We start from the raw sequence: 15,000 nt of genomic DNA, 5'->3' as shown, positions 1-15,000 counted from the left end.
TTTTAATGTTATTTTATCTGTTTTTGTCTGCATCAAACAGTGGAAGCGGAAGTGTTAATGGTTTTTATAAGATTGTGAAGTTTTAAACATTCATACACACGTTTTCTATCTTTCTATCTCTCTATAAAGCTGTCTGTTTGTCTATATATATATATATATATATATATATATATATATATATATATATATATATATATATATATATATATATATATATATATATATATATATATATAAAACATAAAAACAAAATAATTTCCTAAAGAATCTTTTTTTTAATAATTGCTAATTTATGGTGTACAGATGAAAGATTTCCTGTAAAAGAACTTCAGTATCTTTTTTTTTCAGCATGAGAACAAATATACCCTCCAAAGGCGCGTACTTTGCGTATAATGTATTCTGTTCAAGTTGCCAGCAAGGTCATTCTGTGGACCCCTCTTTATTCCACAGTCATATCACCACTAGCCTATTATTTATTTTTGTCCTCAATAATTACCTTAAAGTTCGTCCAGTATACAGTAAAACAGGTCTTAAACACACAAGTCGTCACATACATATCACAAACATGTTGAAGACATGTCAACGGCCGTGAGTAGGGAACGATTCATCGTCGAATGCTGGTTAATCGTGTGAAGCACTGAATAGCAGTACCAATGTCTTTCAGTTGTATTCAACCTGTTTATGATGTGGGGGCGATAAGTTGCTGACGTGTGTTCATGAGATGTTTTAGTGCAGTATGGACGCACCTTAACAGTTTCTGGGACCTGTCCCCAATTCTCACAAAGCAACATAAAATTTTATTTTGCTAGTGATAAATGCTTTATGGACTTACTTTATTATTACTCAACCTGAAGAACTCCAAAGATGTGTATTATAGTAGGATACTATTAATTAAGAGTTAATGCAGTCATATAAGTTCTAAACTTAGATCAACGAAGATCGTTCAGTGTAATTTTAACGTCAATGCTTAATAGAATTCCATGCCTTTATGAAACTTACAACGAACTTTGACAGTCTGGTGTACGGGAAAATGGGTCATAATGAGGCGTGGAGAACCAACCTCTAATATGGGAAACTGTATATATATATATATATATATATATATATATATATATATATATATATATATATATATATATATATATATATATATATATATATACATATATTTGAGAGAGAGAGAGAGAGAGAGAGAGAGAGAGAGAGAGAGAGAGAGAGAGAGAGAGATAAAATTTATTTTTTAGTCAGTCAAGAAAGATTAATTTAGATTGATCATTTAATAGTTTTCCGCCGGAAAGTTATAATTAGTCATTTAATATCGATCTTCACTTTCATTACTTTCGAAAGAAAAGTAAATGAAAGTCATGCAATTAATAGGTAACTTAACTTAGTTCAAACAACATTCAGGAAAATGATGCTTTCTACCATACCCCTATAAAAAATTGGTATAGTAAATACTGAAAATAATAAAGAATAAACTCTCTCTCTCTCTCTCTCTCTCTCTCTCTCTCTCTCTCTCTCTCTCTCTCTCTCTCTCTCTCTCTCTCTCTCACCCTAACCCCTTTAAACTTTATTACCTTAATTTCATGAGTCAAGTCGCGTCCCCTTAGCGTAGTCTCTCTTGTCTAGTTTATCACAGGGGTGGGGAGGGCGGGGATTGTCCTACGTGGGTGTCTCCTTTTGGGGAGGGGAGGGGAGGGGTCGTTGGACTTAACTAGGCACAAGGATTAAGGCCGAGTATGAAAGTCTATTGTTGTTGTTTTCCATATTTTTTCATACTTCGTAATTCTACAGGGGTAGGATATATTCCATGTGTGATAAGTGTATTTTTGTTTAATACTTCTCAGTTCTATAGTTTTATGGTTTTGTTCAATATTTTGTTTGTGTTTTGTTATGGTGCCAGTAAGTTGTCGATATTTTGGATGTTTGAATCTCCCTTTTATGTTTTGCAATTTTTGCAAATGTATGATTAAATGTCTTTTGAATCCTCTTATGTATCTTTCACTTGTTATTTGTAAGTATTTTTTTGTCAGTTTTTATATTTGTGTCTTATTTCTTTGATGAAATCTTGTTTTCCTGATAATTTGACAGTTTAGTTTCCAGTACATCTCTTGCTTAGACTTTTGTGAAGTTGTGTATATTTGGGATACTTGGTGGTATATTACTTTGGCTATATTTTAGATTATACATTTCCAGCTTTAAAGATCTTGGGGCTGTGCAGTCTTAGAGATGTTTTTCTATCAAAAGGGCGATTTGTAAGATGCTTTTTAGATTTGCCATGTCTTAAAATCTGAATTGTTATATTCTGATATAGGGAAGCCTTAGGATGAACATTTCCTAAGTTAAACAGTTGCTCGTTTTGTGCTGCATCCAGACCACCCACTCCAAAGTTTATATTGTGATAAACAGCCACCTATAGATATTGCTCTTTTCGGTGGTCGTATCCCTCATTTCTCATTATAAACAGTCTGAATTCTCCTCGTTCTTCCGTGCCCCTTAATTGCTAAAATTCTTCAGTTGGGCTCACATTTTTTCTCTCGAGCCTCTGTTTCAGTCTATCCTGGCGCAGGTAAAGGGAATTGGGGTGTCCGTTCCATCGGCCTTCGACCATACCCATTTATTTCCACAATGCACAAAGGTGGGCTTAACACTCCTCATTTAACCGGCCTTGGTACCATTGACTGTAGAGGCTTTCACTGAAGAACCTTTGACTGTAGAATAGTAGTAGTAGTAGTAGTAGTAGTAGTAGTAGTAGCCGGGTTTGCCTCTGAAGCGGCTCCCTTGCTTGCTCTATTTCTTCCTTGCTTGTAGAGACTTTCATGAAATAACGTAGATAAGACTCAAGACAATGATAGTAACGTCCCTGATTTGGTGACTACTTGGTAAGCAGTGATTTATGTTTCTCTGGTAATCTAACAAAAGATTTAAAGCAAAAATATTTTGAATGCAGGTCTATTTAAAACTGTGTAATAGTAGTGAGATATATATAATAATGGGAAAACGGTAAAAGATTCCAATACACGTGTGGTGTTAGGTGAGATCTCTAACTCTGCAAGTGTGAGGACGAAGAATCGCTTTATAAAGCAGCAATAATAATAATAATAATAATAATAATAATAATAATAATAATAATAATAATAATAATAAATCTAACACATGTTATAACCAATAATCCTTGATTGTTTGGCGTTGGCTCAGATCTCTTACTTTCGAATTCAATTAATTTTATTATAATATATTGGAAGGTGAAGAATCCCCGTGCCTGGGCCAAATTAAATTCCTCTCTCTCTCTCTCTCTCTCTCTCTCTGATAACGCAATCTATAGGCGCATGTCAAAATTTTTCCACTTTATGTAATGAGATGGAAATTTGAGAATACTTCTGGATCCTCCAACGGAACAATCAAGCTCCCTCTCCCCTCACTTTTCCTCCCTCCCCCTCAATTTTCCCCTTTCCTCTCGCTTTTCCTCCTCCCCTCACTTTTCCCTCATCTCACTCTTCCATCTCCCCTCAGTTTTCTCTCTCTCCTCACTTCCCCCTCCATCAATTTTCCATCTTCCCTCACTTTCCCCTCTCCCCTCGCTTCCCCCTTCCCCTCCCCCCTCCCCCTCCCCTCAGTTCTTCATTTCCCTTCACTTCCCCGCCACTCACTTTTCTCCCTCCCCTCACTTTTCACTCTCTCCTCACTTTCCCCCTCCCCTCACTTTTCTCCTTCTCTCACTTTTCCCTCACCCCTGACATTCCCTCCCCCCTCATTTTTACCCGTCCCCTTGCATTCCCCTCTCCCTTCACTTTTCCCCCTCCCCTCGCTTTTCCCTCCCCATTACTTTTCCCTTCCCCCAATTTTCCAGGTCCCCTCACATTTCACTCTCACTTTACTTTCCCCCCTTAATCTCTCCTCACTTTTTCCCTCTCCCCTCGTTTTCCCTCCCCTCTCTTTCTCCTCTCCGTCCCTTTCCCCCTCTCCCATCAAATTTTCATTACCCCTCACTTTTCCCTCACACTCACTTTTCCCCTCGTTCCTCTTTTTTTTCCTTCCCCTCACTTCTTCACTTCCATCACTTTTCCCCTCTCCCTTCACTTTTTCATTCCCCTCACTTTTCCTCCCATCACTTTTCCCTCTCCCCTCACTTTTTCCTTCTCCCTCACTTTTTCCCTCCCCTTCACTTCTCTCTCCCCCTCACTCTTTCCCTCTCCCCTCACTTTTTCCTTCCCTCTCACTTTTTCCCTCCCCTTCACTTTTCCCTCCTCCCCTAACTTTTTCCCCTCCCCTCACTTTTCCCTCCCCCCTCATCTTCCAGCCACCATCCATCGAAGACTCGCCTCTCCTCCGGATGCTCCAAAATCGTCCGATTATCTGAAGCGGAGACGGGCGGGAAATGATTATATACTTAACCTCCCAACTTTCCTGAAGCTAACATATAATCCCATTTAACTTTCGTTGTTAAGGTGATTAATGGAGGATCTGTTGCGGAAGTCAGATTGTTTCATTACGCGGCTTTATTAGGCTCCGCCCCTTCCCGGTAGCTCTCAGCCGTCGGCGGCGTTGGGTTTTTGGGGGCTTCCGTCGCCCTCAGATTAAGGGCGTTTGAGGAGTCCAGGTGAGCTAGGTGTTGTTGTTGTTGGTCGTTTTCGTTAATTAGCGTCGAGCAGGTTGTCATTTCTCGCTGGCACCTCGATGGTACCTCTCCTCATTAGGGTTTTAAACGTGATTTTAAAAATTATTTGTAATTATAGATAGTTTTTAGATTATTAACATTACCATAATGATTATGATACTTTTCATCAGTTTGTGAAAGGTAATATCAAACTCATTTGTCAAACTTTTTCTAATTATAGAAGATTTTTGAATTGGTGACATTGCCTTAATGATTATGATACTTTCCATCAGTTTGTAAAAAGTAATATCAAACTCACTTGTTAAGTATTACTAATTATAGATGATTTTTAAATTGGTAACATTACCATAATGATTACGATACTTCCATGAGTTTGTAAAAGGTAATATCAGACTCAGCTTCTAAATTATTTATAATTAAAGGTGATTTTTGAGTTACTAACATTACCAGAATGATTAAGTTACTCTCATCCAATTTTAAAAAGTAATAACAAACTCGGTTCTTAAATTATATCTAATTAAAGGTGACTTTTGAGTTGGTAACATTACCTTAATTCACTCAGGTTTTTAAAGTGATTTTAAAAATTATTTCTATTCAACTACGATTTTTGAGTTGTACAATACTATAAAGATTAAGTTACTCTTATCAATTTATAAAGGGTAATATCAAATTCCATTACCAAATTAAGATTAGAGGAGAGTTGCATCAACATAATACACCTTACATCATTCAGATTGAATGCGCAAATACCCATAAATATTCACGTCTGAATAAGAATGACTTTAGAGTTGGTAACATTACCGTAATGATTATAACACTTTTCACCAGTTTGTAAAAGGTAAAATCAAACTCAAATAAAGATTAGAGGCGAGTTACGTCGTCATAATAAACCGTACACCATTCAGGGTGAATGCTCAGGTACCCATAAATGTTCACATAAATGACTACATTAGAGAGGCCATTATTCCCGCAGCGGAGGCAGACGCCTTCACAGAAACCTTAAAGACGTCGGCGTACATTCACGTCTCCATTATTGAGTTGTTCCTGGATGAAAATTGATAAAGCGTTACGAGGGACAATGAGTGTTATAGCCCCAACACAGCGGAGTTCCAAAGTGTAGGCGAAGGAATACATGAAATTAGATTGTGTATTTCCATAAATTTCATCTCACTTTTCACAGGCATGCAAATTCTCTCTCTCTCTCTCTCTCTCTCTCTCTCTCTCTCTCTCTCTCTCTCTCTCTCTCTCTCTCTCTGGTGTTGGAATCGTCTTTGATTAACGTTCCAAGTATCTCTCTAATAGGACTGCCTTTGTATAGCTGCGGAAGGCTATGTGATTTTTTTCGGGGTGGGGGGCGGTATTATACGAGTTCAGAGATATGACGTAATTGAAGAATGTAGAAGCACTACATGGAGTTTCTCTCTCTCTCTCTCTCTCTCTCTCTCTCTCTCTCTCTCTCTCTCTCTCTCTCTCTCTCTCTCTGATAAATCTTCCTTTGTATAGTTGGGGAAGGCTGCGTGATTTACTTTGAGCGATAGTATACGAGTTCAAAATGATGAGGAAATTGAAGAATATAGAACAAAATGAAGTCTCTCTCACTCTCTCTCTCTCATATGACTTCCTTTGTATAATTGGGGAAGCCTGTGTGATTTTTTTGGAGCGATTTTAACGAGTTCAGGGTTACATGAAGTCTCTCTCTCTCTCTCTCTCTCTCTCTCTCTCTCTCTCTCTCTCTCTCTCTCTCTCTCTCTCTCTCTCTCTCTCTCACTGGTAAGATATCCTTCGTATAGTTAAGGAAGGCAGCGTGATTTTTATTTAAGTGACACACGAATTCAAAATTATAAGAAAATTGAAGAATATAGAACTGCACGATCTCTCTCTCTCTCTCTCTCTCTCTCTCTCTCTCTCTCTCTCTCTCTCTCTCTCTCTCTCTTTGCTTTTATGTAATTTTATTATTCGGGATCATGTTTTATGTTCAGACTGTAAGTTAGCGAGTCATTATTATTAGCAAAAAATAATAGTCAGGTCTTATGAGGAAGTTGATATTGTTTCTGTGGGCGGCTTGGATCAGAGCAACTCCGTAAGGCGATAGTGCCGTCAGTGTACCTCACAAGGTGCACTGTAGTCGTTACTTAAGGTTCTTTGCAGCGTCCCTCGGCTCCTAGCTGCAGCCCCTTTCATTTGTTTTCCTGTACCTCCGTTCATATTGCCTTCCATCCTCTCTTAACAATTGTTTCATAGTGTAACTGCGGAGTTTTCCTTCTGTTACACTTTTAAAACCTTTTACCCTCAATTTCCCTTTCAGCGCTGAATGACCCCACAGGTCCCAGGGCTTGGCCTTTGGCCTAAATTTTGTGGCACATTCCAGTGGCAGATCAAAGTCTGGGAATCGATTCCCCCTTGCCACTCACCCAGTCGACCCAAGATGTACCGTTGTCAGAAGAAGATGAGAGGAAGAGGTAGCCCTACTCCTCACTCAAGCGCGAACACACACACACACACACACACACACACACACACACACACACACACACACACACACACACACACACACCCCGGCCTAGTATGCACGTCCCTCTGTAAGACAGCTGTTCAACACCACCATTTAATGTTATGGAACTAAGTTTGGCTTTAATATTCATATGTATAAAATTCTCCAAGAATGTAAAATTTTTTATAGAATTTACCCAGATAGTCAGTATCTCTGAGCAAATATATTTGTTTAGTGCAAATTGTAATGCAAATTCGTTATGAACATAATCTCCATAAAACTTTTGTGGTCATTTTAAAATCTTGAGTTAAATCCAGCAAGTTGATCAAAATTTCACCTAGATGACATTTAGCTGAAAATTGCCTGAAAGGTCCACTCACAACAACGTACAATTTTTGGAAAAAAAAATCAAAATGGGTCCCGCTTCTTATTGATGCTAACATACATGCTTATCAATTAAATATGAATACCTTCGTGTTTTAGTTTTCTGTAAAAGAAAACTATTGTTCCGGCTTTGTCTGTCCGTCCGCACTTTATTCTGTCCTCACTTTTTTCTGTCCGCCCACAGATCTCACAAACTACAGAGGCTAGATGGCTGCAAATTGATATGTTGATCATCCACCCTCCAATCATCAAACATACCAAATTGGAGCCCTCTAGCTTTAATAGTTTTTATTTTATTTAAGGTTAAAGTTAGCCATAATCGTGCATCTGGCCACGATATAGGATAGGCCACTACCGGGCCGTGGTTAAAGTTTAATGGGCCGCTGCTCTTAAAGCATTATACCGAGACCACCGAAATAGACCTGTTTTCGGTGGCCTTGATTATACCCTGTAGCGGCTGTACAGAAAACTCGATTGCGCCGAAGAAACTTCGGCGCGTTTTTCACTTGTTTTTCTTTACAATTGAAATATGAGAGGTCATCTTTATTGTTTGGGCCATGTCCAGAGGTTCGTGTCAGACATATTTATCCACTTGGACCCCTCACCAAAGTCGATAGACCGCTTGTGAGTGAGGGTCCATGCTGACATAAGGCTGGGTAAATCTAAACTGATCAGCCGGCCATCCATGAGAGTTTTAAAGCGAGACTAGATCACCTTAAGGTTGAAAATTTGGGCAGGGGGGGCAAGGGGAGGGCAGGGGAGTGGGAGGGGATGTGGAAGGAGAGTAGGAGGGGAGGGTGGAAGGATGGGGGGATGGGTGAAGGGGAGGTCAGGAAGAGGGGGGAAAGGGAAGTCTACGGGCAGCACCAGCCCCGTTCAAATTCCGGAGTGCAAACAAACAAACAAACAAACGTTTCAGAGTTTTAGTATTATGTAGATAATGAAAGTTGCATTAGACCATACCGGTCGGGATAAGCGGTAAATCATAATAATTTTCAAGAACCAGGCCCGGATGAAAGAAGGGGGCTTAAAATCCGTCTAAAGATCAATCATTAATTACTTTTGTAACAAACCATGGCGGTCTGGAGAAGCGGCAACGGGAAGCGAAGAAATCTTATTGATTGTCATGTGATAATCCAGACCCGGATGAAACTTCCTCATTCAGTTCAGTAGTGGAAAAAATTCAGATTTTTATTATATATTTCATATTTTTATTATTAATTTTATATTATGCATGATAAATTTCAAACAGTAAAAATCTTTCATAATTTGTAAGATGGATTTCGCAATTTATTTGAAAAAATTTCATTTGCATAAAATTTTATATTTTGTATGAACATTTTCAAACGTCCCACCCAGCTATTTTAAATTTTGATGGATTTTATCGAGAATTGTATCAAATCACTTTTTTTAATTAATCATGCCTACTTAAACAGTTCGCTCATTCCAATTAATTATCAATGATGTTTAGAAAACCGTATTCTGTACATTGCTGTTGCAAATAGATCATAATTTGGAAATAATTTTAAAGATGAGTTCCAGTAGTCCATGGCAACAGATGTGATCCCAGGTTTACTGTAAAACGTACTTACTCAATATATCAAAGCATTTATGTATAAATTAATATTAAAGTGTAGGCATTTTAGTTTTCTGTAAGAGAAAATTATTGAGATGGCTTTGTCTGTCCGTCCGCACATTTTCTGTCAGCACTTTGTCTGTCCGCCCCCAGATCTTAAAAACTACTGAGGCTAGAGGGCTGCAAATTGGTATGTTGATCATCCACCTTCCAGTCATCAAACATACCAAAAAGCAACCCTCTAGCCTCAGTAGTTTTTTTTATTTTATTTAAGGTTAAAGTTAGCAATGATCGTGCTTCGCCGATGACCAACGTTGCTGATAGCAGCATTATACTCAGTCAGAAAACTCGACAGCGGCGGAAGAAACTTGCATGTTTTGCGTGTTTCTTATAATAACGATAACAGTAAACAAAAATGGAAAATGAAACGCATACAGAACAAACATCAGATTAAAAACTTGAAAAAAGAAAGATCTGAAGAATAAGAATAAAAACAAATGGAGAGACGGAAAATAGAGTAGGAGGGGGAAAAAATAGGCCCTCCCCGAAAAAAGAGGCTAAGTATAAAAGAAGGGCTGGGGCCGTAAAGTGATCATAAGCTTACTCTGAACCGCCCAGTTAACAAGGGTGATAGCCGGCAGTTCAGGCCGAGTTATGGCTTATTCGAGACATAATCGCAGTTTACATACCAATGAGAGAGGCTCTCGCGCTCGGATACTGGGAGACCTCGGGACGGTGGAGAGAGAGAGAGAGAGAGAGAGAGAGAGATTCTTCTCTCTCCATAAATTGTGAGGTTTATTTTTTCTCTGTGATGCTTAAGTTGTTTTGTTGTATTGGCAGCTTTCAAATTATGATTCTTAGGCTTTGTTAGAAATAGCGGTTATGTATATATGTATATATATATATATATATATATATATATATATATATATATATATATATATATATATATATATATATATATATATATACGCATGTATATACATATATATTTATACACATATACATAAAACAAGTGTATGTATGTTTGTATGTATCTGTCTGTATGTGTATGTTTGTGTAATGCTGCTTGTGTATCTGACTGCCCTTAGATGAAAACAATTAAAACATCTATAAACATCTGAGGGGAAAAAAATCCCAAACCACTTGGTTTCTAAGTTAAGTGAAAAACACTCAAAATTATTGGTAGATTAACAATGTTATTCTTGCGCAAATGATCTCTACAGTTTTAACGCTGTTCTGTTAGGTCCCCCTCCCCCTTAGGGGGAGTTCGTGCTGTCAGTGCACCTTATGTGGTGCACTGTAGGCATTACTTAAGGTTCTTTGCCGCGTCCCTGGGCGCCTAGCTGCAATCCCTTCCATTCCTTTTACTCTCCCTCCATTCGTATCCTCTTTCTCCCGTCTTACTTTCCGCCCTCTCCTAACAATTGTTTTATAGTGCAACTGCGAGGTTTTCCTCCTGTTACACCTTTCAAACCTTTCTGCTCTCAATTTTCCTTTCAGCGCTCAATGAACTTATAGGTCACGGAGCTTGGCCATTGGCCAAAGTTCGATATTCTATTCTATTTTAGTAGGTTTCCCAGAACCCTCACAAGGGTCTTATACTCGTTTCCCCCCCTTTATGAACTGGCACTTATATCTCTTATATCTGTGTATATTATCTGACTCAACAAACTCCCTTAAATTCGGGTTGTCATAATTTTCATCACCGTCAGAGAAGTTGCTCTCGGGACAGCTTTTATGATTAATTTTATATTTTATATGAAAATATAGTTTCAAACAGGAAAATCTTTCATATTTTGTAAGATGGATTTCACGGTTTGTTTGTGAAGTGAAAATAAGAATACTCACACATCTTATACTACATAGAAAGTCAAATGAAATTGTTATCATATCTAAAATTTATGCAGTATGAATTATATAACATTTTCAACAACTTATGCCCTTTATTCTTTCCACATAACCAGACCATCTCAGAAATCATATCTTTCTCTTTCAAATCTTTTTTCACCTGCATTCATAATTTACCTCTATATCATCATTATCATCATTATCATCATCATCGCCTCCTCCGTAGAAGGATAGTGCCAACAGTGCACCTCACGCAGTGCACCATAGGCACTATTTGAGGTTCATTGCAGCGTCCCTTCGGCCCCAAGCTGCAATACCTTTCATTCCTTTTACTGTACCTCCATTCATATTATATTTCTTCCGTCTTACTTTTCTCCATCCTCTTAATAATTGTTTCGTAGTACAACTGCGAGATTTTCTTCCTTTTACACCATTAAAACCTTTTTATTTTCAATTTCATTTTCAGCGCCGAATGACCTCGTAGGTCCCAGCTCCTGGCCTTTGGCCTAAATTTCATATTCCATTCTATTCCATCACCATCGTCTACAACCCATACAAAAGTAAAAGGGCTCCTTATTGTTCTTAGTTAAAAGGTCAGGGTCTTCCAATTTTTTTATTTTTTTAATTTTTTGGTGCCCAGAGGAGACCAGCTGCCGCTATTACATACTATGCTCCTCGGAGCGGTGCGGAAGACATGTCCAAGCCATCTCTATCCCCCAAACCTTCCCCATCATCATTATCTCATCTACATAAACAGTAGAAATGTAATTTCCCTCATTTCTAATTTTAGCCTACCCTCTGACTCCTAATATTCTTCTTAAACTCTGTTCTCAAATCGGCTGAATCTTTTACATGTAATCTCAGTGGTATGCCATGATTTCTGTCATAGCAATGTCGATCATATTACACTAACGTACAGTATAATGTTACTTTCATATTCAGTTTCAACCTGTTTAATTTTCCAAATTTTAATAAGTTTGTCCATTGGTTGATTTTTATCACTTTTATCCATTGAGTGAAAGGCCCAGCAACCACTCCGTTGTTCAATTTTCAGCATTTTTATTTATATGTATGTATTTGTATTTATTTATATGTATATACATACATACATATGTATATATATATATGTATATATATATATATATATATATATATATATATATATATATATATATATATATATATATATATATATATATATATAACCAATCATCTTGACATTAACATCAATAAAAATTCGTCGTTCATTCGATAGTACCCGATCCATGAATTTCAGAAACATACCATAAATTCAAATTCTAAAATCAATGCTTTAGATAAAATCCGATAAAAGTGAAGTGCAGTACCCTTGATAAGAGTTTCACTTCCTCACTTGGAAAAAATCAAGCTTTGCGTAAAAGCTTTTTTTTTTTTTTTTTTTAGGGAAACAAACAAAAAGCTTCCGGTCTTTTAGCTGACTTCGTATTTTTTTGGCTTTGGCGAAGATCGACTTTCCAGCACTCAGACCGGAAGACCATAGCTACTATTTTGGCCACCCAAAATCATTGTAAACAACAACATCAACAATATCTGTCAGAGAAACAGCAACAGCAGTAATAGCATTGATGATAAGAGCATTTTGAATGTTATATATTTAAAACAATTCATATCGATAGGGTTATGAGTATTAGTGCTGTAGCAGCAGTTAAACTATTGTGTCTGCTTTGTCTGTCCGTCCGCACTTTTTCTGTCCGCCCTCACATCTTAAAAACTACGGAGGCTAGACGGCTGCAATTTGGTATGTTGATCATCCACCCTCCAATCATCAAACATACCAAATTGCAGCCCGCTAGCCTTGGTAGTTTTCATTTGATTCAAGGTTAAAGTTAGCCATGATCGTGTTTCTGGCAAAGATATAGGATAAGCCACCACAAGGCCGTGGTTAAAGTTTCATGGGCCGCGGCTCATACAGTATCATACAGAGACCACCGAAAGATTATACGCTGTACAGAAAACTCGATTGCGCTGAAGAAACTTCAGTGCATATTTTATTTGTTATATTATCATAAGCAATGCTTTGTATCTTTCAGTGAAACAGCAACAGTAGCAATGGTATTGATGATAAAAGCAGTAAATTATATAGATATAATTCATATAATGAGGTTATTAGTGCTATAGTAGCAGTTAAACTAGTTTTATTATCATAAGCAGTGCTTTGTCGGGTATTTTTCAATGATAGACTAGTAGTAATACTTATCCCACGTTTTTAAATATTAAATACATATAAAAAGAGTAATTTAATATTTTTCAAACATGCTTTATAAGTAGAACTATCATTTAAAATCTCTAGCCAATCTTTCATTCGTAAAGTAATAAATTTACAATATGAAAATGCCCATGAAACAACTATTAGCAAAAGTGAAAGACCATTTAATTTTTTTTAAGTATAAAGCTGAAGAGATTTTTATGATAAATATTTTGTCATTGGTTCTGTCAAATACGTTTATGCGCTCATTCTCACGGACTCATATGCACTTGTTATTACACATTAATATTTTTGTCAATGAGACGTTTTCCATCCATAAGAGTAGGTGACTACTTACGTTTATATATATATATATATATATATATATATATATATATATATATATATATATATATATATATATATATATATATATATATATATCTATATATATATATATTATGTCTGTATATTTATAAATTTCTGACTCACATCAGGACCGAACCCAGGTGTTTCAGTTGAAAAACGAGACCGCTGCCAGTCAGGCCACACACGTCTTTCAGATGAAAGACCTGGGTTCGATCCTGATGTGAGTCAGAAATTTATTTCTGTTCCACACGTAATTGTGTGTTGATATTTCTAATATACAGTAATATATATACACACACACACACACATATATATATATATATATATATATATATATATATATATATATATATATATATATATATATATATATATAATAAAAGAGAAGCAGGAGACAGCTTACAAATAAGCAGAAATAAATAGAATTCAAATGACAAGTAGAATAAAAAAAATTGAGAAAAAAAATTAAGAAAACTACAGAAAAAAGGAGGAAAAAGGAGAAAGGAAGAGCGAAGAAAATAGAAAAGTGATAGAACGAAAAAAGAGAAAAGTAGGAACGTAAAGAGAAATATAAATAGTAAGGGTAAAGGGACACGCAAAAGACTTATCAGTAAGCGTCTTTGCCAAGTAAAAATAAATCTCTGTACAGAAATGATTGAAGTCATTTCTGCAGCATTAGTTGAAAGAGAAGCTGCAAGAGTCACTTTGGGTCTGAATGAAGTCTTGGGAAACCCAATTGAGAAGAGGCAATGGGACGCAATAGAAGTGGAACCTCTGATATTAAAAGAGGGGGAAAAATTCTCTCCAACTTGAGCTCCTTGGGAATGGTTTCCGTGTGTCTGTCTGGTTGAGTAGGGATTTTTGAGTCGACTGCGGCGAAGGAATTAGCGACACTGGATGGTACTTGCTATGTATGGCTGTTATTAGGGCTTCAGGGAAAGCTGTAGGGAGAGAGAAGGAGATTTCCTGTTTTTTAACCTAAACGCCAAACCCCCCTCCCTCCCCGTACTTCTAGGGCCTCACCAAAAACAACAAAAAACTGTAGGCCTAAGCTGAGAAGCAGGTTCTGTAGCCGGCACCGAATTGTGCAAACCGTCTGTAAATTTATATGCCTAAACGATCTCTTGCTTCCCTCAGGATTTTTTTTTTTCGTATTCATGAAGTTCCTTTAGTATTTATGGTAATCTTTCGGATCCTCTGAATCTCAGCGGGTTCTCGATTATGCCAAAAAATAGTGTAGGTTTTCATACTTTTTTTATGATCATTTGGTTGTTCCTTCCTCTGTAACGATATTACTTTGATTATGCGATGATCACTGATTCGCTTCAACCTATAGAGATCCCGATCCATATGAATTATTTTTTCCCAAAAGAATTGTTTCATGATATTCCGAAGCGAACCTACAACCTAGTTATTTCAGTCTGGTTTCATCACTGTGAGTATATTTCCACCTACCTCCCTTTCAAATCATTACGCTGAAGGCAAAG

General features: G+C 37.0%; 1 protein-coding gene across 1 annotated transcript in view; it reads right to left on the bottom strand.

Moving 5' to 3' along the window:
• The window catches only part of LOC136830908 (dentin matrix acidic phosphoprotein 1-like), a 101,563-nt gene that overhangs the window by 51,880 nt on the left and 34,683 nt on the right, over positions 1–15,000 (bottom strand). Inside the window, exon 3 of the mRNA XM_067090881.1 lies at positions 4,276–4,356. Coding sequence (XP_066946982.1) covers positions 4,276–4,356 — 81 coding nt within the window. The remainder of the gene's footprint in view (positions 1–4,275; positions 4,357–15,000) is intronic.

Source organism: Macrobrachium rosenbergii, chromosome 47 (assembly GCF_040412425.1).
Source record: "Macrobrachium rosenbergii isolate ZJJX-2024 chromosome 47, ASM4041242v1, whole genome shotgun sequence".
Classification (NCBI taxonomy): domain Eukaryota; kingdom Metazoa; phylum Arthropoda; class Malacostraca; order Decapoda; family Palaemonidae; genus Macrobrachium; species Macrobrachium rosenbergii.
The sequence above is the reverse complement of the archived record's forward strand: the minus strand, read 5'-3'. Positions and strand labels throughout refer to the sequence as shown.